This window comes from Cheilinus undulatus, linkage group 9 (genome assembly GCF_018320785.1).
Source record: "Cheilinus undulatus linkage group 9, ASM1832078v1, whole genome shotgun sequence".
Taxonomy (NCBI): domain Eukaryota; kingdom Metazoa; phylum Chordata; class Actinopteri; order Labriformes; family Labridae; genus Cheilinus; species Cheilinus undulatus.
Genome location: NC_054873.1, coordinates 52,558,169 through 52,585,594, shown reverse-complemented (window position 1 = coordinate 52,585,594; position 27,426 = coordinate 52,558,169). Strand labels below are relative to the sequence as shown.

At 37.8% G+C, this 27,426-nt stretch overlaps 1 protein-coding gene across 3 annotated transcripts in view; it reads right to left on the bottom strand.

The window, feature by feature from the left end:
- Positions 1-27,426, bottom strand: part of LOC121515135 (kelch-like protein 25) — a 65,729-nt gene that overhangs the window by 10,370 nt on the left and 27,933 nt on the right. For 2 of the 3 annotated variants that reach the window (XM_041795754.1, XM_041795756.1), the window contains 5 exons: positions 25,396-25,543; positions 22,960-23,156; positions 20,307-20,412; positions 20,037-20,180; positions 17,219-17,627 (listed from right to left, as the gene is read on the bottom strand). In XM_041795754.1, coding sequence (XP_041651688.1) covers positions 17,241-17,627; positions 20,037-20,180; positions 20,307-20,412; positions 22,960-23,156; positions 25,396-25,543 — 982 coding nt within the window. In that variant the 3' untranslated portion in view covers positions 17,219-17,240. The remainder of the gene's footprint in view (positions 1-17,218; positions 17,628-20,036; positions 20,181-20,306; positions 20,413-22,959; positions 23,157-25,395; positions 25,544-27,426) is intronic. The other variant, XM_041795757.1, reaches the window with a different exon arrangement.

Below are 27,426 nucleotides of genomic sequence, written 5' to 3'. Positions count from 1 at the left end.
TTTATAGAGTAACTAAAGCCAGATTTTGATTTGTAGAGTAACTCAAGCCAGTTTGAATCATAGAGTTACCAAAGCCAGAGTTTGATTTAAAGAGTAACTAAAGTCAGAGTTTGATTTACAGAGTAACTAAAGCCAGAGATTGATTTGTAGAGTAACGAAAGTCAGAGTTTGATTTAAAGAGTAACTAAAGCCAGAGTTTGATTTGTACAGTAACTAAAGTCAGAGTTTTATTTACAGAGTAACTAAAGCCAGAGTTTGATTTGTAGAGTAACTAAATCCAGGTTGATTTATAGAGTTCCCAAAGCCAGAGTTTGATTTACAGAGTAACTAAAGTCAGAGTTTGATTTACAGTAACTAAAGTCAGAGTTTGATTTACAGAGTAACTAAAGTCAGAGTTTGATTTGTAGAGTAACTAAAGCCAGAGTTTGATTTGTAGAGTAACTAAAGCCAGAGTTTGATTTATAGAGTTACTAAAGTCAGAGTTTGATTTGTAGAGTAATTAAACCAGAGTTTGATTTGTAGAATAACTAAAGCCAGAGTTTTTTTTGTAGAGTAACTAAAGTCAGAGTTTGATTTACAGAGTAACTAAAGTCAGAGTTTGATTTATAGAGTTACTAAAGCCAGAGTTTTATTTGTAGAGTAACTAAAGTCAGAGTTTGATTTACAGAGTAATTAAAGCCAGAGTTTGATTTGTAGAGTAACTAAAGTCAGAGTTTAATTTACAAAGTAACTAAAGTCAGAGTTTGATTTACAGAGTAACTAAAGCCAGAGTTTGATTTACAGAGTAACAAAAGCCAGAGTTTGATTTGTAGAGTAACTAAAGCCAGAGTTTGATTTGTAGAGTAACTAAAGCCAGAGTTTGATTTACATAGTAACTAAAGTCAGAGTTTGATTTATAGAGTTACTAAAGCCAGAGTTTTATTTGTAGAGTAACTAAAGTCAGAGTTTGATTTACAGAGTAATTAAAGCCAGAATTTGATTTATAGAGTAACTAAAGTCAGAGTTTAATTTACAAAGTAACTAAAGTCAGAGTTTGATTTACAGAGTAACTAAAGCCAGAGTTTGATTTACAGAGTAACAAAAGCCAGAGTTTGATTTGTAGAGTAACTAAAGCCAGAGTTTGATTTGTAGAGTAACTAAAGCCAGAGTTTGATTCACAGAGTAATTAAAGCCAGAGTTTGATTTAAAGAGTAACTAAAGCCAGAGTTTGATTTGTAGAGTAACTAAAGCCAGAGTTTGATTTGTAGAGTAACTAAAGCCAGAGTTTGATTTGTAGAGTAACTAAAGCCAGAGTTTGATTTACAGAGAAATAAAAGCCAGAGTTTGATTTGTAGAGTAATTAAAGCCAGAGTTTGATTTACAGAGTCACTCTAGCCAGATTTTGATTTGTAGAGTAACTAAAGTCAGAGTTTGATTTATAGAGTAACTAAAGCCAGAGTTTGATTTACAGAGTTACTAAAGCCAGAGTTTGATTTGTAGAGTAACTAAGCGAGAGTTTGATTTATAGAGTAACTGAAGCCAGAGTTTGAATTGTAGAGTAACTAAAGTCAGAGTTTGATTTATAGAGTAACTGAAGCCAGAGTTTGATTTGAAGAGTAACTTAAGTCAGAGTTTGATTTGTAGAGTAACTAAAGCCAGTTTGATTTATAGAGTAACTAAAGCCAGAGTTTGATTTACAGAGAAATAAAAGCCAGAGTTTGATTTGTAGAGTAATTAAAGCCAGAGTTTGATTTGTAGAATAACTAAAGCCAGAGTTTGATTTGTAGAGTAACTAAAGCCAGTTTGATTTATAGAGTAACTAAAGCCAGAGTTTGATTTACAGAGTAATAAAAGCCAGAGTTTGATTTGTAGAGTAATTAAAGCCAGAGTTTGATTTGTAGAATAACTAAAGCCAGAGTTTTATTTGTAGAGTAACTAAAGTCAGAGTTTGATTTACAGAGTAACTTAAGTCAGAGTTTGATTTATAGAGTTACTAAAGCCAGAGTTTTATTTGTAGAGTAACTAAAGTCAGAGTTTGATTTACAGAGTAACTAAAGCCAGAGTTTGATTTGTAGAGTAACTAAAGTCAGAGTTTGATTTACAGAGTAACTAAAGTCAGAGTTTGATTTACAGAGTAACTAAAGCCAGAGTTTGATTTACAGAGTAACTAAAGCCAGAGTTTGATTTGTAGAGTAACTAAAGCCAGAGTTTGATTTGTAGAGTAACTAAAGCCAGAGTTTGATTCACAGAGTAATTAAAGCCAGAGTTTGATTTATAGAGTAACTAAAGCCAGAGTTTGATTTGTAGAGTAACAAAAGCCAGAGTTTGATTTATAGAGTAACTAAAGCCAGAGTTTGATTTATAGAGTAACTAAAGCCAGAGTTTGATTTATAAAGTAACTAAAGTCAGAGTTTGATTCATTGAGTAACTAAAGCCAGAGTTTGATTTATAGAGTAACTAAATCCAGAGTTTGATTTACAGAGTTACTAGAGCCAGAGTTTGATTTATAGAGTAACTAAAGCCAGAGTTTGATTTACAGAGTAACTAAAGCCAGAGTTTGATTTATAGAGTAACTAAAGCCAGAGTTTGATTTACAGAGTTACTAGAGCCAGAGTCTGATTTATAGAGTAACAAAAGCCAGAGTTTGATTTATAGAGTAACTAAAGCCAGAGTTTGATTTATAGAGTAACTAAAGTCAGAGTTTGATTTACAGAGTTACTAGAGCCAGAGTTTGATTTATAGAGTAACTAAAGCCAGAGTTTGATTTGTAGAGTAACTAAAGCCAGAGTTTGATTTATAGAGTAACTAAAGCCAGAGTTTAATTTACAAAGTAACTAGAGCCAGAGTTTGATTTATAGAGTAACTAAAGTCAGAGTTTGATTTAGAGAGTAACTGAACCCAGAGTTTGATTTATAATGTAACTAAAGCCAGAGTTTGATTTATAGAGTAACTAAAGCCAGAGTTTGATTTATAAACTAAAGTCAGAGTTTGATTCATTGAGTAACTAAAGCCAGAGTTTGATTTGTAGAGTAACTAAATCCAGAGTTTGATTTATAGAGTTACTAGAGCCAGAGTTTGATTTTTGGAGTAACCAAAGTCAGAGTTTGATTAAGAGAGTAACTGAACCCAGAGTTTGATTTATAGAGTAACTAAAGCCAGAGTTTGATTTATAGAGTAACTAGAGCCAGAGTTTGATTTATAGAGTAACTAAAGTCAGAGTTTGATTTGTAGAGTAAATAAAGTCAGAGTTTGATTTATAGAGTCACTAAAGTCAGAGTTTGATTTACAAAGTTACTAGAGCCAGAGTTTGATTTATAGAGTAACTAAAGCCAGAGTTTGATTTACAGAGTTACCAGAGCTAGAGTTTGATTTATAGAGTAACTAAAGCCAGAGTTTGATTTACAGAGTTACTAGAGCCAGAGTTTGATTTATAGAGTAACAAAAGCCAGAGTTTGATTTATAGAGTAACTAAAGCCAGAGTTTGATTTATAGAGTAACTAAAGTCAGAGTTTGATTTGCAGAGTTACTAGAGCCAGAGTTTGATTTATAGAGTAACAAAAGCCAGAGTTTGATTTATAGAGTAACAAAAGTCAGAGTTTGATATATAGAGTAACTAAAGCCAGAGTTTGATTTGTAGAGTAACTGAAGCCAGAGTTTGATTTATAGAGTAACTAAAGCCAGAGTTTGATTTATAGATTAACTAAAGCCAGAGTTTGATTTATAGAGTAACTAAAGCCAGAGTTTGATTTATAAAGTAACTAAAGTCAGAGTTTGATTCATAGAGTAACTAAAGCCAGAGTTTGATTTGTAGAGTAACTAAATCCAGAGTTTGATTTACAGAGTTACTAGAGCCAGAGTTTGATTTACAGAGTAACTAAAGCCAGAGTTTGATTTGTAGAGTAAATAAAGTCAGAGTTTGATTTACAAAGTAACTAAAGCCAGAGTTTGATTTGTAGAGTAAATAAAGCCAGAGTTTGATTTACAGAGTAACTAAAGGTAGAGTTTGATTTGTAGAGTAAATAAAGCCAGAGTTTGATTTACAGAGTAACTACAGCCAGAGTTTGATTTTTAGAGTAACTAAAGTCAGAGTTTGATTTACAGAGTTACCAAAGCCAGAGTTTAATTTATAGAGTAACTAAAGCCAGATTTTGATTTGTAGAGTAACTAAAGCCAGAGATTGATTTGTAGAGTAACGAAAGTCAGAGTTTGATTTAAAGAGTAACTAAAGCCAGAGTTTGATTTGTACAGTAACTAAAGTCAGAGTTTTATTTACAGAGTAACTAAAGCCAGAGTTTGATTTGTAGAGTAACTACATCCAGGTTGATTTATAGAGTTCCCAAAGCCAGAGTTTGATTTACAGAGTAACTAAAGTCAGAGTTTGATTTACAGTAACTAAAGTCAGAGTTTGATTTACAGAGTAACTAAAGTCAGAGTTTGATTTGTAGAGTAACTAAAGCCAGAGTTTGATTTGTAGAGTAACTAAAGCCAGAGTTTGATTTATAGAGTTACTAAAGTCAGAGTTTGATTTGTAGAGTAATTAAAGCCAGAGTTTGATTTGTAGAATAACTAAAGCCAGAGTTTGATTTATAGAGTAACTAAAGCCAGAGTTTGATTTATAGAGTAACTAAAGTCAGAGTTTGATTTATAGAGTAACTAAAGCCAGAGTTTGATTTATAGAGTAACTAAAGTCAGAGTTTGATTTATAGAGTAACTAAAGCCAGAGTTTGATTTATAGAGTAACTAAAGCCAGAGTTTGATTTATAGAGTAACTAAAGCCAGAGTTTGATTTATAGAGTAACTAAAGCCAGAGTTTGATTTTTAGAGTAACTAAAGCCAGAGTTTGATTTAAAGAGTACCTAAAGCCAGAGTTTGATTTATAGAGTAACTAAAGTCAGAGTTTGATTTATAGATTAACTAAAGCCAGAGTTTGATTTATAGAGTAACTAAATCCAGAGTTTGATTTATAGAGTAACTAAAGCCAGAGTTTGATTTACAGAGTAAATAAAGTCAGAGTTTGATTTACAGAGTAACTAAAGCTAGAGTTTGATTTGTAGAGTAAATAAAGCCAGAGTTTGATTTACAGAGTAACTACAGCCAGAGTTTGATTTTTAGAGTAACTAAAGTCAGAGTTTGATTTACAGAGTTACCAAAGCCAGAGTTTAATTTATAGAGTAACTAAAGCCAGATTTTGATTTGTAGAGTAACTCAAGCCAGTTTGAATCATAGAGTTACCAAAGCCAGAGTTTGATTTAAAGAGTAACTAAAGTCAGAGTTTGATTTACAGAGTAACTAAAGCCAGAGATTGATTTGTAGAGTAACGAAAGTCAGAGTTTGATTTAAAGAGTAACTAAAGCCAGAGTTTGATTTGTACAGTAACTAAAGTCAGAGTTTTATTTACAGAGTAACTAAAGCCAGAGTTTGATTTGTAGAGTAACTAAATCCAGGTTGATTTATAGAGTTCCCAAAGCCAGAGTTTGATTTACAGAGTAACTAAAGTCAGAGTTTGATTTACAGTAACTAAAGTCAGAGTTTGATTTACAGAGTAACTAAAGTCAGAGTTTGATTTGTAGAGTAACTAAAGCCAGAGTTTGATTTGTAGAGTAACTAAAGCCAGAGTTTGATTTATAGAGTTACTAAAGTCAGAGTTTGATTTGTAGAGTAATTAAAGCCAGAGTTTGATTTGTAGAATAACTAAAGCCAGAGTTTTGTTTGTAGAGTAACTAAAGTCAGAGTTTGATTTACAGAGTAACTAAAGTCAGAGTTTGATTTATAGAGTTACTAAAGCCAGAGTTTTATTTGTAGAGTAACTAAAGTCAGAGTTTGATTTACAGAGTAACTAAAGCCAGAGATTGATTTGTAGAGTAACCAAAGTCAGAGTTTGATTTAAAGAGTAACTAAAGCCAGAGTTTGATTTGTACAGTAACTAAAGCCAGAGTTTGATTTGTAGAGTAACTAAATCCAGGTTGATTTATAGAGTTCCCAAAGCCAGAGTTTGATTTACAGAGTAACTAAAGTCAGAGTTTGATTTACAGTAACTAAAGTCAGAGTTTGATTTACAGAGTAACTAAAGTCAGAGTTTGATTTGTAGAGTAACTAAAGCCAGAGTTTGATTTGTAGAGTAACTAAAGCCAGAGTTTGATTTATAGAGTTACTAAAGTCAGAGTTTGATTTGTAGAGTAATTAAAGCCAGAGTTTGATTTGTAGAATAACTAAAGCCAGAGTTTTTTTTGTAGAGTAACTAAAGTCAGAGTTTGATTTACAGAGTAACTAAAGTCAGAGTTTGATTTATAGAGTTACTAAAGCCAGAGTTTTATTTGTAGAGTAACTAAAGTCAGAGTTTGATTTACAGAGTAATTAAAGCCAGAGTTTGATTTGTAGAGTAACTAAAGTCAGAGTTTAATTTACAAAGTAACTAAAGTCAGAGTTTGATTTACAGAGTAACTAAAGCCAGAGTTTGATTTACAGAGTAACAAAAGCCAGAGTTTGATTTGTAGAGTAACTAAAGCCAGAGTTTGATTTGTAGAGTAACTAAAGCCAGAGTTTGATTTACATAGTAACTAAAGTCAGAGTTTGATTTATAGAGTTACTAAAGCCAGAGTTTTATTTGTAGAGTAACTAAAGTCAGAGTTTGATTTACAGAGTAATTAAAGCCAGAATTTGATTTATAGAGTAACTAAAGTCAGAGTTTAATTTACAAAGTAACTAAAGTCAGAGTTTGATTTACAGAGTAACTAAAGCCAGAGTTTGATTTACAGAGTAACAAAAGCCAGAGTTTGATTTGTAGAGTAACTAAAGCCAGAGTTTGATTTGTAGAGTAACTAAAGCCAGAGTTTGATTCACAGAGTAATTAAAGCCAGAGTTTGATTTAAAGAGTAACTAAAGCCAGAGTTTGATTTGTAGAGTAACTAAAGCCAGAGTTTGATTTGTAGAGTAACTAAAGCCAGAGTTTGATTTACAGAGAAATAAAAGCCAGAGTTTGATTTGTAGAGTAATTAAAGCCAGAGTTTGATTTACAGAGTCACTCTAGCCAGATTTTGATTTGTAGAGTAACTAAAGTCAGAGTTTGATTTATAGAGTAACTAAAGCCAGAGTTTGATTTACAGAGTTACTAAAGCCAGAGTTTGATTTGTAGAGTAACTAAAGCGAGAGTTTGATTTATAGAGTAACTGAAGCCAGAGTTTGAATTGTAGAGTAACTAAAGTCAGAGTTTGATTTATAGAGTAACTGAAGCCAGAGTTTGATTTGAAGAGTAACTAAAGTCAGAGTTTGATTTGTAGAGTAACTAAAGCCAGTTTGATTTATAGAGTAACTAAAGCCAGAGTTTGATTTACAGAGAAATAAAAGCCAGAGTTTGATTTGTAGAGTAATTAAAGCCAGAGTTTGATTTGTAGAATAACTAAAGCCAGAGTTTGATTTGTAGAGTAACTAAAGCCAGTTTGATTTATAGAGTAACTAAAGCCAGAGTTTGATTTACAGAGTAATAAAAGCCAGAGTTTGATTTGTAGAGTAATTAAAGCCAGAGTTTGATTTGTAGAATAACTAAAGCCAGAGTTTTATTTGTAGAGTAACTAAAGTCAGAGTTTGATTTACAGAGTAACTTAAGTCAGAGTTTGATTTATAGAGTTACTAAAGCCAGAGTTTTATTTGTAGAGTAACTAAAGTCAGAGTTTGATTTACAGAGTAACTAAAGCCAGAGTTTGATTTGTAGAGTAACTAAAGTCAGAGTTTGATTTACAAAGTAACTAAAGTCAGAGTTTGATTTACAGAGTAACTAAAGCCAGAGTTTGATTTACAGAGTAACTAAAGCCAGAGTTTGATTTGTAGAGTAACTAAAGCCAGAGTTTGATTTGTAGAGTAACTAAAGCCAGAGTTTGATTCACAGAGTAATTAAAGCCAGAGTTTGATTTATAGAGTTACTAAAGCCAGAGTTTGATTTGTAGAGTAACTAAAGCCAGAGTTTGATTTGTAGAGTAATTAAAGCCAGAGTTTGATTTGTAGAGTAACTAAAGCCAGAGTTTGATTTACAGAGTAACTAAAGCCAGAGTTTGATTTACAGAATAATAAAAGCCAGAGTGTAATTTACAGAGTAACTAAAGCCAGAGTTTGATTTGTAGAGTAACTAAAGTCAGAGTTTGATTTGTAGAGTAAATAAAGTCAGAGTTTGATTTACAGAGTAACTAAAGCTAGAGTTTGATTTGTAGAGTAAATAAAGCCAGAGTTTGATTTACAGAGTAACTACAGCCAGAGTTTGATTTTTAGAGTAACTAAAGTCAGAGTTTGATTTACAGAGTTACCAAAGCCAGAGTTTAATTTATAGAGTAACTAAAGCCAGATTTTGATTTGTAGAGTAACTCAAGCCAGTTTGAATCATAGAGTTACCAAAGCCAGAGTTTGATTTAAAGAGTAACTAAAGTCAGAGTTTGATTTACAGAGTAACTAAAGCCAGAGATTGATTTGTAGAGTAACGAAAGTCAGAGTTTGATTTACGGGGAAATTAAAGCCAGAGTTTGATTTGTAGAGTAACTCAAGCGAGAGTTTTATTTGTAGAGTAACTAAAGCCAGAGTTTGATTTACAGAATAATAAAAGCTAGAGTTTGATTTACAGAGTAACTAAAGCCAGAGTTTGATTTGTAGAGTAACTAAAGCCAGAGTTTGATTTACGGGGAAAGTAAAGCCAGAGTTTGATTTGTAGAGTAACTCAAGCGAGAGTTTTATTTGTAGAGTAACTAAAGCCAGAGTTTGATTTACAGAATAATAAAAGCCAGAGTTTGATTTACAGAGTAACTAAAGCCAGAGTTTGATTTGTAGAGTAACTAAAGCCAGAGTTTGATTTGTAGAGTAACTAAAGCCAGAGTTTAATTTGTAGAGTAACTAAAGCCAGAGTTTGATTTGTAGAGTAACTAAAGCCAGAGTTTGATTTACAAAGTTACTAAAGCCAGAGTTTGATTTGTAGAGTAACTAAAGCGAGAGTTTGATTTATAGAGTAACTAAAGCGAGAGTTTGAATTGTAAAGTAACTAAAGCCAGAGTTTGATCTGTAGAGTAACTGAAGCCAGAGTTTGATTTGTAGAGTAACTAAAGTCAGAGTTTGATTTGTAGAGTAACTAAAGCCACAGTTTGATTTGTAGAGTAACTCAAGCCAGAGTTTGATTTACAGAGTAATTAAAGCCAGAGTTTGATTTGTAGAGTAACCAAAGCAAGAGTTTGATTTGTAGAGTAACAAAAGTCAGAGTTTGATTTACAGAGTAATTAAAGCCAGAGTTTGATTTGTAGAGTAACCAAAGCCAGAGTTTGATTTGTAGAGTAACAAAAGTCAGAGTTTGATTTACAGAGTAACTAAAGCAAGAGTTTGATTTACTGAGTAACTAAAGCCAGAGTTTGATTTGTAGAGTAACCAAAGCCAGAGTTTGATTTGTAGAGTTACTAAAGCCAGAGTTTGATTCACAGAATAATAAAAGCCAGAGTTTGATTTACAGAGTAACTAAAGCCAGAGTCTGATTTACAGAGTAACTAAAGCCAGAGTTTGATTTGTAGAGTAACTAAAGCCAGAGTTTGATTTACAGAGTAACTAAAGCCAGAGTTTGATTTGTAGAGTAACTAAAGCCAGAGTTTGATTTACAGAGTAATTAAAGCCAGAGTTTGATTTGTAGAGTAACTAAAGCCAGAGTTTGATTTGTAGAGTAACTAAAGCCAGAGTTTGATTTACAGAATAATAAAAGCCAGAGTTTGATTTACAGAGTAACTAAAGCCAGAGTTTGATTTACAGAGTAACTAAAGCCAGAGTTTGATTTGTAGAGTAACTAAAGCCAGAGTTTGATTTACAGAGTAACTAAAGCCAGAGTTTGATTTGTAGAGTAACTAAAGCCAGAGTTTGATTTACAGACTAACTAAAGCCAGAGTTTGATTTGTAGAGTAACTAAAGCCAGAGTTTGATTTACGGGGAAATTAAAGCCAGAGTTTGATTTGTAGAGTAACTCAAGCGAGAGTTTTATTTGTAGAGTAACTAAAGCCAGAGTTTGATTTACAGAATAATAAAAGCTAGAGTTTGATTTACAGAGTAACTAAAGCCAGAGTTTGATTTGTAGAGTAACTAAAGCCAGAGTTTGATTTGTAGAGTAACTAAAGCCAGAGTTTCATTTACAGAGTAATTAAAGCCAGAGTTTGATTTGTAGAGTAACTAAAGCCAGAGTTTGATTTACAGAGTAACTAAAGCCAGAGTTTGATTTGTAGAGTAACTGAAGCCAGAGTTTGATTTGTAGAGTAACTAAAGCCAGAGTTTGATTTGTAGAGTAACTAAAGCCACAGTTTGATTTGTAGAGTAACTCAAGCCAGAGTTTGATTTACAGAGTAATTAAAGCCAGAGTTTGATTTGTAGAGTAACCAAAGCAAGAGTTTGATTTGTACAGTAACTAAAGCCAGAGTTTGATTTACAGAGTAACTAAAGCCAGAGTTTGATTTGTAGAGTAACTAAAGCCAGAGTTTGATTTGTAGAGTAACTAAAGCCAGAGTTTGATTTACAGACTAACTAAAGCCAGAGTTTGATTTGTAGAGTAACTAAAGCCAGAGTTTGATTTGTAGAGTAACTAAAGTCAGAGTTTGATTTATAGAGTAACTAAAGCCAGAGTTTGATTTATAGAGTAACTAAAGCCAGAGTTTGATTTACAGAGTAACTAAAGCCAGAGTTTGATTTATAGACTAACTAAAGTCAGAGTTTGATTTACAGAGTAACTAATGCCAGAGTTTGATTTACAGAGTAACTAAAGCCAGAGTTTGATTTACAGAGTTATTAAAGCCAGAGTTTGATTTGTAGAGTAACTCAAGCGAGAGTTTTATTTGTAGATTAACTAAAGCCAGAGTTTGATTTACAGAATAATAAAAGCTAGAGTTTGATTTACAGAGTAACTAAAGCCAGAGTTTGATTTGTAGAGTAACTAAAGCCAGAGTTTGATTTGTAGAGTAACTAAAGTCAGAGTTTGATTTACAGAGTAACTAAAGCCAGAGTTTGATTTACAGAGTAACTAAAGTCAGAGTTAGATCTGTAGAGTAACTAAAGCCAGAGTTTTATTTACAGAATAATAAAAGCCAGAGTTTGATTTACAGAGTTATTAAAGCCAGAGTTTGATTTGTAGAGTAACTAAAGCCAGAGTTTGATTTACAGAGTAACTACAGTCAGAGTTTGATTTACAGAGTAACTAAAGTTAGAGTTTGATTTACAGAGTAACTAAAGTCAGAGTTTGATTTGTAGAGTAACTAAAGCCAGAGTTTGATTTACAGAGTAATTAAAGCCAGAGTTTGATTTGTAGAGTAACTAAAGCCAGAGTTTGATTTGTAGAGTAACTAAAGCCAGAGTTTGATTTACAGAGTAACTAAAGCCAGAGTTTGATTTGTAGAGTAACTAAAGCCAGAGTTTGATTTGTAGAGTAACTAAAGCCAGAGTTTGATTTGTAGAGTAACTAAAGCCAGAGTTTGATTTGTAGAGTAACTAAAGTCAGAGTTTGATTTGTAGAGTAACTAAAGCCAGAGTTTGATTTGTAGAGTAACTAAAGCCAGAGTTTGATTTACAGAGAAATAAAAGCCAGAGTTTGATTTGTAGAGTAATTAAAGCCAGAGTTTGATTTGTAGAATAACTAAAGCCAGAGTTTGATTTGTAGAGTAACTAAAGCCAGTTTGATTTATAGAGTAACTAAAGCCAGAGTTTGATTTACAGAGTAACTAAAGCCAGAGTTTGATTTGTAGAGTAATTAAAGCCAGAGTTTGATTTGTAGAATAACTAAAGCCAGAGTTTTATTTGTAGAGTAACTAAAGTCAGAGTTTGATTTACAGAGTAACTAAAGTCAGAGTTTGATTTATAGAGTAACTAAAGCCAGAGTTTTATTTGTAGAGTAACTAAAGTCAGAGTTTGATTTACAGAGTAATTAAAGCCAGAGTTTGATTTGTAGAGAAACTAAAGTCAGAGTTTGATTTACAAAGTAACTAAAGTCAGAGTTTGATTTACAGAGTAACTAAAGTCAGAGTTTGATTTACAGAGTAACTAAAGTCAGAGTTAGATCTGTAGAGTAACTAAAGCCAGAGTTTTATTTACAGAATAATAAAAGCCAGAGTTTGATTTACAGAGTTATTAAAGCCAGAGTTTGATTTGTAGAGTAACTAAAGCCAGAGTTTGATTTACAGAGTAACTACAGTCAGAGTTTGATTTACAGAGTAACTAAAGTTAGAGTTTGATTTACAGAGTAACTAAAGTCAGAGTTTGATTTACAGAGTAACTAAAGTCAGAGTTTGATTTGTAGAGTAACTAAAGCCAGAGTTTGATTTACAGAGTAATTAAAGCCAGAGTTTGATTTGTAGAGTAACTAAAGCCAGAGTTTGATTTACAGAGTAACTAAAGCCAGAGTTTGATTTGTAGAGTAACTGAAGCCAGAGTTTGATTTGTAGAGTAACTAAAGCCAGAGTTTGATTTGTAGAGTAACTAAAGCCAGAGTTTGATTTGTAGAGTAACTAAAGCCAGAGTTTGATTTACAGAGTAATTAAAGCCAGAGTTTGATTTGTAGAGTAACTAAAGCCAGAGTTTGATTTACAGAGTAACTAAAGCCAGGGTTGGATTTGTAGAGTTACTAAAGCCAGAGTTTGATTTACAGAATAATAAAAGCTAGAGTTTGATTTACAGAGTAACTAAAGCCAGAGTTTGATTTGTAGAGTAACTAAATCCAGGTTGATTTATAGAGTTCCCAAAGCCAGAGTTTGATTTACAGAGTAACTAAAGTCAGAGTTTGATTTACAGTAACTAAAGTCAGAGTTTGATTTACAGAGTAACTAAAGTCAGAGTTTGATTTGTAGAGTAACTAAAGCCAGAGTTTGATTTGTAGAGTAACTAAAGCCAGAGTTTGATTTATAGAGTTACTAAAGTCAGAGTTTGATTTGTAGAGTAATTAAAGCCAGAGTTTGATTTGTAGAATAACTAAAGCCAGAGTTTTTTTTGTAGAGTAACTAAAGTCAGAGTTTGATTTACAGAGTAACTAAAGTCAGAGTTTGATTTATAGAGTTACTAAAGCCAGAGTTTTATTTGTAGAGTAACTAAAGTCAGAGTTTGATTTACAGAGTAATTAAAGCCAGAGTTTGATTTGTAGAGTAACTAAAGTCAGAGTTTAATTTACAAAGTAACTAAAGCCAGAGTTTGATTTGTAGAGTAACTAAAGCCAGAGTTTGATTTGTAGAGTAACTAAAGCCAGAGTTTGATTTACAGAGAAATTAAAGCCAGAGTTTGATTTGTAGAGTAACTAAAGCCAGAGTTTGATTTGTAGAGTAACTAAAGCTAGAGTTTGATTTGTAGAGTAAATAAAGCGAGAGTTTGATTTATAGAGTAACTGAAGCCAGAGTTTGAATTGTAGAGTAACTAAAGCCAGAGTTTGATTTGTAGAGTAACTGAAGCCAGAGTTTGATTTGTAGAGTAACTAAAGTCAGAGTTTGATTTGTAGAGTAACTAAAGCCAGTTTGATTTATAGAGTAACTAAAGCCAGAGTTTGATTTACAGAGAAATAAAAGCCAGAGTTTGATTTGTAGAGTAATTAAAGCCAGAGTTTGATTTGTAGAATAACTAAAGCCAGAGTTTGATTTGTAGAGTAACTAAAGCCAGTTTGATTTATAGAGTAACTAAAGCCAGAGTTTGATTTACAGAGTAACTAAAGCCAGAGTTTGATTTATAGAGTAACTAAAGCCAGAGTTTGATTTATAGAGTAACTAAAGCCAGAGTTTGATTTATAGAGTAACTAAAGTCAGAGTTTGATTTATAGAGTAACTAAAGCCAGAGTTTGATTTATAGAGTAACTAAAGCCAGAGTTTGATTTATAGAGTAACTAAAGTCAGAGTTTGATTTACAGAGTAACTAAAGCCAGAGTTTGATTTATAGAGTAACTAAAGTCAGAGTTTGATTTATAGAGTAACTAAAGCCAGAGTTTGATTTACAGAGTAACTAAAGCCAGAGTTTGATTTATAGAGTAACTAAAGCCAGAGTTTGATTTATAGAGTAACTAAAGCCAGAGTTTGATTTACAGAGTAACTAAAGTCAGAGTTTGATTTATAGAGTAACTAAAGCCAGAGTTTGATTTACAGAGTAACTAAAGCCAGAGTTTGATTTACAGAGTAACTAAAGTCAGAGTTTGATTTATAGAGTAACTAAAGCCAGAGTTTGCTTTACAGAGTAACTAAAGTCAGAGTTTGATTTATAGAGTAACTAAAGTCAGAGTTTGATTGATAGAGTAACTAAAGCCAGAGTTTGATTTATAGAGTAACTAAAGTCAGAGTTTGATTTATAGAGTAACTAAAGCCAGAGTTTGATTTATAGAGTAACTAAAGCCAGAGTTTGATTTATAGAGTAACTAAAGTCAGAGTTTGATTTACAGAGTAACTAAAGTCAGAGTTTGATTTATAGAGTAACTAAAGCCAGAGTTTGATTTATAGAGTAACTAAAGCCAGAGTTTGATTTACAGAGTAACTAAAGCCAGAGTTTGATTTATAGACTAACTAAAGTCAGAGTTTGATTTACAGAGTAACTAAAGTCAGAGTTTGATTTACAGAGTAACTAAAGCCAGAGTTTGATTTGTAGAGTAACTAAAGCCAGAGTCTGATTTACAGAATAATAAAAGCCAGAGTTTGATTTACAGAGTAACTAAAGCCAGAGTTTGATTTGTAGAGTAGATAAAGCGAGAGTTTGATTTATAGAGTAACTGAAGCCAGAGTTTGAATTGTAGAGTAACTAAAGCCAGAGTTTGATTTGTAGAGTAACTGAAGCCAGAGTTTGATTTGTAGAGTAAGTAAAGCCAGAGTTTGATTTGTAGAGTAACTAAAGCCAGAGTTTGATTTGTAGAGTAACTAAAATCAGAGTTTGATTTGTAGAGTAACTAAAGCCAGAGTTTGATTTACAGAGTAATTAAAGCCAGAGTTTGATTTGTAGAGTAACTAAAGCCAGAGTTTGATTTACAGAGTAACTAAAGCCAGAGTTTGATTTGTAGAGTTACTAAAGCCAGAGTTTGATTTACAGAATAATAAAAGCTAGAGTTTGATTTACAGAGTAACTAAAGCCAGAGTTTGATTTGTAGAGTAACTAAAGTCAGAGTTTGATTTGTAGAGTAACTAAAGCCAGCGTTTGATTTGTAGAGTAACTAAAGCCAGAGTTTGATTTGTAGAGTAACTAAAGCCAGTTTGATTTATAGAGTAACTAAAGCCAGAGTTTGATTTACAGAGAACTAAAAGTCAGAGTTTGATTTGTAGAGTTATTAAAGCCAGAGTTTGATTTGTAGAATAACTAAAGCCAGAGTTTGATTTGTAGAGTAATTAAAGCCAGAGTTTGATTTGTAGAATAACTAAAGCCAGAGTTTTATTTGTAGAGTAACTAAAGTCAGAGTTTGATTTACAGAGTAACTAAAGTCAGAGTTTGATTTATAGAGTAACTAAAGTCAGAGTTTGATTTATAGAGTAACTAAAGTCAGAGTTTGATTTATAGAGTAACTAAAGTCAGAGTTTGATTTACAGAGTAACTAAAGTCAGAGTTTGATTTACAGAGTAACTAAAGTCAGAGTTTGATTTACAGAGTAACTAAAGCCAGAGTTTGATTTATAGAGTAACTAAAGCCAGAGTTTGATTTACAGAGTAACTAAAGTCAGAGTTTGCTTTACAGAGTAACTAAAGTCAGAGTTTGCTTTACAGAGTAACTAAAGTCAGAGTTTGCTTTACAGAGTAACTAAAGTCAGAGTTTGATTTACAGAGTAACTAAAGTCAGAGTTTGCTTTACAGAGTAACTAAAGTCAGAGTTTGCTTTACAGAGTAACTAAAGTCAGAGTTTGCTTTACAGAGTAACTAAAGTCAGAGTTTGGTTTATAGAGTAACTGAAGTCAGAGTTTGCTTTACAGAGTAACTAAAGCCAGAGTTTGATTTATAGAGTAACTAAAGCCAGAGTTTGATTTACAGAGTAACTAAAGTCAGAGTTTGATTGATAGAGTAACTAAAGCCAGAGTTTGATTGATAGAGTAACTAAAGCCAGAGTTTGATTTATAGAGTAACTAAAGTCAGAGTTTGATTTATAGAGTAACTAAAGTCAGAGTTTGATTTATAGAGTTAATAAAGCCAGAGTTTGATTTGTAGAGTAACTGAAGCCAGAGTTTGATTTACAGAGTAATTAAAGCCAGAGTTTGATTTGTAGAGTAACTAAAGTCAGAGTTTGATTTACAAAGTAACTAAAGTCAGAGTTTGATTTACAGAGTAACTAAAGTCAGAGTTTGATTTTCAGAGTAACTAGCGAGTTTGATTTACAGAGTAACTAAAGTTAGAGTTTGATTTACAGAGTAACTAAAGTCAGAGTTTGATTTACAGAGTAACTAAAGCCAGAGTTTGATTTACAGAGTAACTAAAGTCAGAGTTTGATTTACAGAGTTATTAAAGCCAGAGTTTGATTTGTAGAGTAACTAAAGCCAGAGTTTGATTTACAGAGTTATTAAAGCCAGAGTTTGATTTGTAGAGTAACTAAAGCCAGAGTTTGATTTACAGAGTAACTAAAGCCAGAGTTTGATTTACAGAGTAACTAAAGTCAGAGTTTGATTTACAGAGTAACTAAAGTCAGAGTTTGATTTACAGAGTAACTCAAGTCAGAGTTAGATTTCCTTTACACTGTAAGCCTAAACATTTCTTCTAACCCTTTATTCCATTAAGAGCCAAGTAAAAATTCCCCAAACACTCCTGAAAAATTCCTGAAAATCTCCAAGCAATGTTGCCAACTTTCAACAAAATTTCCCTGACTTGGTTTTTAAACATTCTCCCCATAATTTTAAAATATTTTCCGTGAAAGAAACATCCAAAAAGATTCACCAAAATTCCCATGAAAATTCTTGAAAATTAAAAAAAACCTCCTAATGATATTCCTGAAATTCTACTAATAAATTTCCCTTATTTCCTCAAAAAATCGTGAAAATTTCCACCAAAGAACTTTCCCAAGTTCCCATAAAAAGGAAAATCAAATTTCCCCCCAAACTCAAATCTAAAAATGGAGAGGACTCCTCTGTGGAGGCGGAGCCTGAAAGTGACGTCTTACATGGAGCTGCAGGTCTGAGGTTAAAGGAATATTACGCCAAAATCACAGCCTGATTTACTGTGATGTCATCTAAAATCAGCGTTTTAATCTCAGGCCATCCACAGAGAGATAACCACCTGGTTATCCTCCCCACATTCTATCCTGTGAGTTTCTCTGCTTTTACCTGGCGTTGTGGCTCCGCCCCCTCAAGCTGGCAGGTGTTTCCAGGTGCTGACGAAGGCGGTGGGGATCAGAGAGTAAGGCACGGTGGTGATGGAGTTCCAGCTGTCTGACGTCGGGTCGTAACAGTCCAACGTTTTACACCGCTGCGTCCCAAAGTACCCCCCCACCACGTACAGCTTATTTCCCGACGCCACGGCGTGGCAGCTCATCCGTTTGGACGTCATGTCGCCCACTCGAGTCCACTGATTGGTTTCACAGTCATAGCGATAAGCAGAGGCGGCGGTGAACTCGGTGTCGCCCCCCATGATGAAGATCTGGCTCCCGAGCACGGCCGCCGCCGTGTAACGCCACGGCTGAGGACACTCAGCGGCGATGTTCCAGCGGTTTCCGACAGGGTCATAACACTGAACCTGAGGGGGAGAGGGCGTGGTCAGCGAGGCTGCGCTAAAGACTACAAGACCACTGAAAGAGAACTACAGCTGCCGACACTGGTCAGAGGAATCATCACTTCCTGCTGGGCGATGGAAACGATGGCGCTCAGACGGCGGCGGCTCCTCTTTAACCACGTTTCCCCCACATACTTTTAAAAACATGCTTCAGAGAGACACACTGGTGTAACATTTAGACAAAAGCCTAGGGGGGCACTGGCTAGACTGGAACGACACCCGGGGGCCTAGACTGGCCTGCATGGCAAAGGCAAGGATGGAATGTTTTATTAACTCTGATTACATCATTTTTAAAGGCAAGGATGGAATGTTTTATTAACTTTGATGACATCACTTTTAAAGGAGAGTATGGAATGTTTTATTAACTTTGATGACATCACTTTTAAAGGAGAGTATGGAACGTTTTATTAACTTTGATGACATCACTTTTAAAGCAGAGTATGGAATGTTTTATTAACTCTGATTACATCATTTTTAAAGGCAAGGATGGAATGTTTAATTAACTTTGATGACATCATTTTCAAAGGCAAGGATGGAATGTTTTATTAACTTTGATGACATCACTTTTAAAGGAGAGGATGGAATATTTTATTAACTTTGATGACATCACTTTTAAAGGAGAGGATGGAATGTTTTATTAACTTTGATGACATCACTTTTAAAGGAGAGTATGGAATGTTTTATTAACTTTGATGACATCACTTTTAAAGAAGAGGATGGAATGTTTTATTAACTTTGATGACATTACTTTTAAAGGAGAGGATGGAATGTTTTATTAACTTTGATGACATCATTTTCAAAGGCAAGGATGGAATGTTTTACAGAGTTTAATTACATCATTTTTAGAGGCAAGGATGGAATGTTTTTTTTTTTTTTAACTCTGATGAAATCAATTTTTAAGGCTAGGATGGAATGTTTAATTAACTCTGATGAAATCATTTTAGAGGCAAGGATGGAATGTTTGATTAACTTTAAAGAATGACATCATCAAAGGCAAAGGACAGAACGTTCATGAAGCTGGGGATGTCGGGGTCTTGTCCCTCTATTTTGGCCCAATAGTCGGCCTTAGTTGACGACTTTTAGAAGGTGGATTGGGCCGTTTCCCTCGCTCCTCGACAGTTCCACCTTTCTAAAGTCGTCCTGGTCAACATAAGGGGAAGAGTGTTGGTTTAGTAGGAGCAACAGCTGTCGGCCCTTCAACAGAACTTTTGTTAAAATAAAGACTGATCTGATCAGTTCTGAACACATGAACACCAGGAGTGGGTTAGATTTATCAGCCAAGGGTTGTCCAGAACGGCGGTTCTCAACTGGTGGGACGGGACCCAAAAGTGGGTCATGGAGTGACTAGGTGACTGGAAAAAAAAAAAAAATGGTGGCAAAAGTCCTGAAGTCCTTAGTGGACGTGCATCAATGTTTTATTTTACCCTGTTTTACTGTGAAAGTTAAAAATGGTTAGAATTTTAAATGTTTGATCAATATTCAACTAATTTATCTCTTCTTCTTCTTCTTCCTGATAATGAGGTAATTTCACAAGTTCCCTGGAAAATATCCAAAAATTAACAATAATGATGGGAAAGAGGAGAAAAATGTGTCAGTTTCCTTATCTTTATTTTATTAAGTGTTTTGGTCCAATCATGCTCCAAACTGCAAAATATTCAATTAACCAAACACTTGCTGTTGAAAAGTTTTGGAACATGGGTCCAGATCTGTCGTGAGACAGACTGGTGGGTCCTGAGGCCGGACCAGATGAGAGCCGCTGGTCTAGAAACTGTGAAAACCACTGATTCCTTTCCTCTAAGGGCATTTCATGTCATCAGAACAGTTCTGTACAAGTTAAGCTGTTTCTTTGAGGTTTGACCTTTTTGGCCTTTCACAGCTACCGTAGCCCAGAGAGAAGACAGGAGGACGTAGCTAAGTGGCAGACTGGAGTCAGTTTATGCTCGTTTACAGTGTTGGAACCTTCTGCCTGTCAGGATGGTTATGTGGACTATTTATGATGCTGTGTGATGAGAAGGTGTCGTTTAACTTTCCGTTTTTATAGTTCAAAAATAAAACAGTTGCCATGCTAATTTTCTTTAGCCTGTAAATAGGATTGTCAATTATGGATAGCATCAAGCTAACAGACCTTTTCTGTGTGAGATAATGGTGATGGTATGCTAGGTTTACAGAGCGTCCCGTTAGGACAGTTTGGTTACAGTCAAATTTCAGTCAAACGGCCAAATCAAGAAGAAACGGCCTCTCATTTCACAAAGACCCGTTCATCTCTCTGCCAAACTAACCCGGGACGTTCAGGGATGCCAGAATACCTTAGAAAGGGTGGGTTGTAGTCATAGATCTAGAGACAGAATCACAGTAGAGGCGTGGTCCACTCACTTTAGAGGCCTTGTCTCGGTGAATGGTCGTCCCTCCGAACACGAAGAGTTTGAGTTTGGCGCTGACCACGGCGGCGTTGCTGACTCCGTCTCTGAGAGGAGCCATCATGGTCCATTTATTACTGAGGGGGTCGTAGCGCTCCACCTGGACATCCCCACAGTTACACAGGTTTAAGAGAGGAGGGGTCAAAGGTCAGGACTCTACCCCTGAGGAAATCTTAGCCATAATACCAACAACATCATTATTGTGAAGGAATAACGCCATTCTGACCTGTTTCAGAGAGACCGATGGAGAGGCAGGAAACACTCCAGCGATGGCCGTGTGACCCCCGACCACGTAGAGACTGTTCTCCAGCTCAGCCGAGCCGTGGCCGAACCTGAAACACACACTCCTCAAGTTTGGAAGTGTTTCATCACCATGGCGATAAAAACTCTACTCTAACGCTGCCTGAGGGCCGAAATGGCACGCCACAGTCTTTCTAAGTCATTTAACCTTCACGCTGACCACTATTACTTTAAGGAAACAACGCTCAGATCTGATGTCTGCAGTATGTTCAAAAAAGTACTGACAGAGGAGAGACTGATGAAGCTGCTGATTGCTCCTAAAACACCTGGAATACTCCACAAGTGTGGAGGTTCATGGGTAACAAGTGGAAGTAACTTTACTGAGAATCAAGGAGCACTGCAGAAAGGATCATTCTAAATTTACACCGGAGCGAGGCTCTTCTCTTTATCATGGAAGAACAGCTGTCACCAACAGGCAGCTAGGGATACTCTACATACGAGGCCATCTACAGTTCACAGAATCATGGTGGGTGTGTCACCCCACCATGACGGTGTAGGGGGGTAAAAGACGACAATGGAGGGCCTACACTGTGGAGCAGCTCAGGTGGAAATCAAACAAGACACAGAGAATTACACTGGAATGCTTTATCAGCGTCGTCAGTCCTCAGATGGAAAAGTGATGGAACACAGCGGCAACGTTAGAGGCGGCCAATTCAGAAGGTTAAAAAGAGGTTTAGTTGTTTTAGGATAAAGTATGGTCTTTGTGTTGGAGACAGTTAACCCTTTACCTACTGAGTCTAAAAATGGTGATTTGGACATATTTAGCTACCATGGCTGTAAAATAGTCAGGAAATGCCCTAAGTCTGAGAGCTTTGCTCCCTTTTCCCAGGAGTACTTCAACTTGACTTTTCAACATCTGGTTAATGATTATTGCTCATTATATAGGATTGTCAGCAGTTTAAAAGAAGAGAAACAAAAACAGATTTGTTTTCATGGCTTTATGAGAAGAAATGTTGTTATTGCTCATGAAGTTTTGATTTGACATTTGAAATGTGAACCTATACATGTTTAGAACAATCAGCAGTCATTTTTGGAGTCTAGGACTCTGGGTGTGCAAAAGAGAACTATACTAAACCTCAGTTCAGAAGATGCATCCTTCACATCGCTGTCCTTCTCTATGAACCGTAGCAGCTGTTTTACCGCTCTTGATGGTCTCCCCCATAAAACACAGACACGCACAAATGCCACTATCTAACGCTATTTTTGAAAACTAAACACCACTCTCACTCTCTCTCCTTTTACGCTCTTCCTTCACTCTCCTTTCTCACTCGTCTTCTGCCAAAGCTGCCGTTTTCGCGGTGCTGTTTGACATTAGCGTAATATAAATACCACACATCATATATTGCCAGAAAGCTCAGATTCTCAGCTCTCTGTCAGCGTTGGAATGTTTTAAATTGAGCAAACTTTTGAGGAGTTACGGTGTTGAGAATCCGTGTAGCGGTCTCTCCAAACTTCTGGTGTATTGCTATAAATGCTCACATTATATGGTTGTGAGTACCGTAATTAACCATATATGTGCGCATGCCCACAATTCTCTGCTTTCCAACACGTTGGAATTTTTCAAATGGGACAAACTTCGACAGAGTTGCGGTAATAATACTCCGGACATATAAAACACAGCGCCGGCGCCGGCTCAGTAGGTAAAGGGTTAAATACAGGCTGAGATTGATCTACAGATCAGTGTTCTGGTTTATTTACATTTAACATCATGGCCCAACTGTGATTTTTTATTTCATAAAAAGTGTGCTGGAGAGAAAATAATCAATATCTACTGGAAACAAACTTCTACACAAAAACACTGAAACCTTCCACTGCCAACACTTCAGTGCATTGTTCATGTAGCCTGGTCCAGTTTTTCAGAAACATCATAACCTTCATACTTGTACTCCCAGCTTACCTACACTAATGATAGACACAGTTATGACACAGGACAGGCCTTTCAGAGCGTTTCACATTACCACTGCCCAGATCCAACGCTTTGAGGAGGATTGCCATGTATAGAACAATGTCTCTATGGAATAAACTGCCACTGCATTTGCTCAAAATTATTAATAAGACCACTTTTAAAAAGAAATTAAGGACAGCCGTTTCAAATAAAGAAATAAGATTTTTTACTTGTAACAGCTGGTAAATGATTAAATGAATCTGACACATATTAAATAGACTGTTATGGAAACTGGAGTTATGATACTGTAAACAAATCTTTAAACATCTGCTTCTGAAATATTTCAGCTTTAAATGTGTTGGGACTGTTTGATTTTATTGTATTTTACTGTATCATGTTACTGTTTGTGTATTTGTTTGATTATGTTTTCATATTGTCCTGTCTTTTCGTGGACCCCAGGAAGAATAGTCGTTACTGCAGTAACAACTAATGGGGATCCGATGTAAATAAATAAACTTCAGTGTGGTCTAAGCAGCAGGCCAGACTCTGCACATCCTGATAATAATAATAGAATAAACTAAAACTCTCAGACGTCTGTTTTAGCTGATGTGGTTTCAAACATGTCCACTCCTGTTAGAACCTCACAATAGTTTCAGTTTTACTATAATACCTGACGTATTCAGACTCATCTGACCTGGCTATCAGCATGGGGGCTCCTTTAGACCACTCCTCATGGACAGTGTCGTAGATCCAGACGTCTTTAGAGACCCCGTTCTCTGATCCTCGTCCTCCAGTCACGTAGACCTTACAGCCGATGGCACAGGCGCTGAACTCCTTCCTGGGGCTGGGCAGGTCAGCTTTAGGGATGATCTCTTTAGCCTTATGGTCCACCTGCAGGCACACAGTCCGACCACAGAGGAAAGGACTTTTAATAACGGAGGACGAGATGAAGACCATATAAAGACACCGTGGTGGCTCCCATTGGTTTACAGACTGTCATTAATAAAGCTCAGCATCCACAGAGAGCAGAGAGAATCATAAATAAAGCTCAGCATCCACAGAGAGCAGAGGGCAGTCTGAGGATGGCGAGGACCACAGTGAAGGAACAGTTAGAGGTAAAATGATGTTAGCAGTGCTTCTGATCACTGTAGTTTCTCCTGGTGCTTAGTGATGCAACCTCAGCTGTATAAAAATCTTCAAAAGCACATCTTTCATGCACATCCCCAATTCTCAAAAAGTTGTGTCGCTGTGACAAAGAGCAGACAAAGAGTGATTCAGAAAACCCACCATGAACCGGCATTTTGGGAGGCCAGATACCTCGCCCGGACAAGGGAAACCACGGCACCCCCCTGGAGCCAGACCTCGTTTCATCAGATCTGCGACCGCATGTCTTGGACACTCAGGTAAAGAGAGGAGCGGCGCTGTCAGCTGATCACCACCTGGTGGTGAGTTGGATCAGATGGCGGGGGAAGCTGCTGGACTGACCTGGTAAACCTAAACCAGTAGTGTGGGTGAACTGGGATTGTCTGGTAGAGGCCCCTGTCCATGAGGTCTTCAAGTCCCACTTCCGGAAGAACTTCTTGTACATTCCTGGGGAGGCTGAGGACATGGAATCCGAGTGGTCCATGTTCAAGTCCTCCATTGTGGAAGCGGCTGTTAGGAGCTGTGGCTCGAAGACCATCTGTGCCTGTTGTGGGGCAACCTGAGAACCTGCTGGTGGACACCAGCGGTGAAGGAAGCCATCAGGCTGAAGAAAGATGTCTTTCAGCCATGCTTCTCTGGAGGCAGCTGACAGGTACCAGGCAGCTCAGAGGGCTGCTGCTTTAGCAGTTGCAGAAGCAAAAATCCAGGTGTGAGAGGAGTTCAGGGGGGCTATGGAGAAGGACTTTCAGTCGGCCCCAGAGATGTTCTGGCAAACCATCTGACGACTCAGGAGGGGAAAGCAGGGCTCTTCTCAGGCTGTTCTGAGCACAAGTGGAGAACTGCTGACCCAGACTGGGGATGTTGTTGGGCGGTAGAAGGAACACTTTGAGGAACTCCATAATCGGGAGGAGGAGGAGGAGGCAGAGTCTGAAGGTCCAGGGGAAGGCTCATCTATCCTTGTTGGAGGTCACCGGGGTAGTCAAAAAGCTCCTCAGTGGCAGGGCGCCAGATGAATATGAGATTCGACCTGAGATGCTGAAGGCTTTGGATGTTGTTGGCTGTCATGGCTGGCATGCCTTTTCAATGTGGCGTGGCGGTCTGGGACAGTGCCTGTGAAAGGGCAGACCATGGCAGTGGTCCCCATTTTTAAAAAGGGGTACCAGAGGGTGTGCTCCAATTATTGGTGTATCACACTCCTTAGCCTCACTGGAAAAGTTTACTCTAGGATGCTGGCTAGGAGGCTCCAGCTGACTGTCTAACCCCGGATTCACATCCGATCTACATGTGTTTTGTGGACTTGGAGAAGGCAGCAACCTGCAGGCCGATGACTGCAGCTAATGCACATGTGCAGAAAGCTGCGGTTCCTCTGCTGTCCAGAGGCTGTGTCCTACAGGGAGTCAGTCCCCATAGAGGACCACGGTAAACTGACAAACTTTAAAGTATGAAGAAACAAGTTTACATCCTGGTAAGACCAGAACTGTCACCTCTAAGGGGCGCCAAAGGTCTTGGGTTGATGGGGAGCATAGAGCTCTGTTCTGAGATTTCCACAGTTTATACAGAGCTGCTAGGATGTTGACATATCTTCTTTGGATTTAATCAGTGAAAAACTTTAAACTGATCTAATTTTTGTTAGAAATGAGTCACTCTTATTTCTGAAGGGCTCACGGGTGGGATGTGAACGCTCGCCATGGCTCCCCTTAGTCCTGTACGGGGCTAAAACTGAAATCCACAGGCTCCAACATTTCTAAAACGACATCAAACAACTCTGATATTCCATCTGAGGGAGCGTTTGAAGGTATCTTCAGAAACGTTGACCGCAGAATGGAGCAGCCGTCTATTTCTGTGGCGGTGGTATCAAACAGGTTTCAGTGTAACTGGTTTTACTAGAATCGTCAGGTTTATTACTCTGTTACAGTGAGTCATGATACTTTCAGCTCAAACACACAGACGTTTGGTTTCGGCACGTGTTGCCCGGCCCTATGTGTACCTGGTAGATCTTGTCACACATGAAGGTCTGGCCTCCGAGGATCAGCAGCGTGTGTCCGGCTTTTCGTGGTCGAGCACACGGGCTGGTCACCACGCCGTCGTTCTGGAGGATCTTCTTCTTGCACTGCATGGCCTCCTCGACGATCGACCTGCAGAGGAGACGGACAACATGACCAGAGAGACGGAGACACGTTTGTTTAACGTCCTCGCTGAGAGCTTGGCACGACTCTCCGCCAACGGGCTCACACTGCTCCACTCCCACCGGTCTCACCCAGAGAGCGACTTAGCTCGGATTTGGATGGCGAGCAGGAGGAGCAGATGGAGCAGATCGCAGCGATGGCAGAGAGGAGGATGACAGACAGATCAGCGTGTCTGTCAGTTTAGTTGGCGTGATCGTCGACCGCCGGCGTCTCCTTGGACAGCTGCTCTTTTACAGCAGAGAGTCCAACGCCGCTAAAATCAGCTTCTGAGGAATAACTCAGCCTTTTCATGACTAAACTGCAGAAACGCAGCGGGTTTAGAGCAGGGATGTGCTTTAAAGGGGTTTAACCAGACTGATGTCATCAGCCATCGCAAGAACAAAACAGGAACAGTCGGAGCTACTGCCACAGTTTTCTGCTAGGGTTAGGGTTCTAGAGGGCAGGTTAGGTCTAGGGGGGTTAGGGTTCTAGAGGGCAGGTTAGGTCTAGGGGGGTTAGGGTTCTAGAGGGCAGGTTAGGTCTAGTGGGGTTAGGGTTCTAGAGGGCAGGTTAGGTCTAGGTTAGGGGTCTAGAGGGCCGGTTAGGTCTAGGGGGGTTAGGGTTCTAGAGGGCAGGTTAGGTCTAGGGGGGTTAGGGTTCTAGAGGGCAGGTTAGGTCTAGAGGGGTTGGGGTTCTTGAGGGCAGGGTAGGTCTAGGGGTTAGGGTTCTAGAGGGCAGGTTAGGTCTAGAGGGGTTAGGGTTCTAGAGGGCAGGTTAGGTCTAGGGGGGTTAGGGTACTAGAGGGCAGGTTAGGTCTAGGTGGGTTAGGGTTCTAGAGGGCAGGTTAGGTCTAGGGGTTAGGGTTCTAGAGGGCAGGTTAGGTCTAGGGGTTAGGGTTCTAGAGGGCAGGTTAGGTCTAGAGGGGTTAGGGTTCTAGAGGGCAGGTTAGGTCTAGGGGGGTTAGGGTTCTAGAGGGCAGGTTAGGTCTAGGGGGGTTAGGGTTCTAGAGGGCAGGTTAGGTCTAGGGGGGTTAGGGTTCTAGAGGGCAGGTTAGGTCTAGGGGGGTTAGGGTTCTAGAGGGCAGGTTAGGTCTAGAGGGGTTAGGGTTCTAGAGGGCAGGTTAGGTCTAGGGGGGTTAGGGTTCTAGAGGGCAGGTTAGGTCTAGGGGGGTTAGGGTTCTAGAGGGCAGGTTAGGTCTAGGGGGGTTAGGGTTCTAGAGGGCAGGTTAGGTCTAGAGGGGTTAGGGTTCTAGAGGGCAGGTTAGGTCTAGGGGGGTTAGGGTTCTAGAGGGCAGGTTAGGTCTAGTGGGGTTAGGGTTCTAGAGGGCAGGTTAGGTCTAGGGGGGTTAGGGTTCTAGAGGGCAGGTTAGGTCTAGGGGGGTTTGGGTTCTAGAGGGCAGGTTAGGTCTAGAGGTTAGGGTTCTAGAGGGCAGGTTAGGTCTAGGGGTTAGGGTTCTAGAGGGCAGGTTAGGTAGGGGGTTAGGGTTCTAGAGGGCAGGTTAGGTCTAGGGGGGTTCTAGAGGGCAGGTTAGGTCTAGAGGGGTTAGGGTTCTAGAGGGCAGGTTAGGTCTAGGGGGGTTAGGGTTCTAGAGGGCAGGGTTAGATCTGTAGAGGGTAGGTTAGGTCTAGGGGGGTTAGGGTTCTAGAGGGCAGGTTAGGTCTAGGGGGGTTAGGGTTCTAGAGGGCAGGTTAGGTCTAGGGGGGTTAGGTTTCTGGAGGGCAGGTTAGGTCTAGGGGGGTCAGGGTTCTGGAGGGCAGGTTAGGTCTAGGGGGGTTAGGGTTAGATCTGTGGAGGGCAGGTTAGGTCTAGGGGGGTCAGGGTTCTAGAGGGCAGGGTTAGGTTTGGATGAAAAT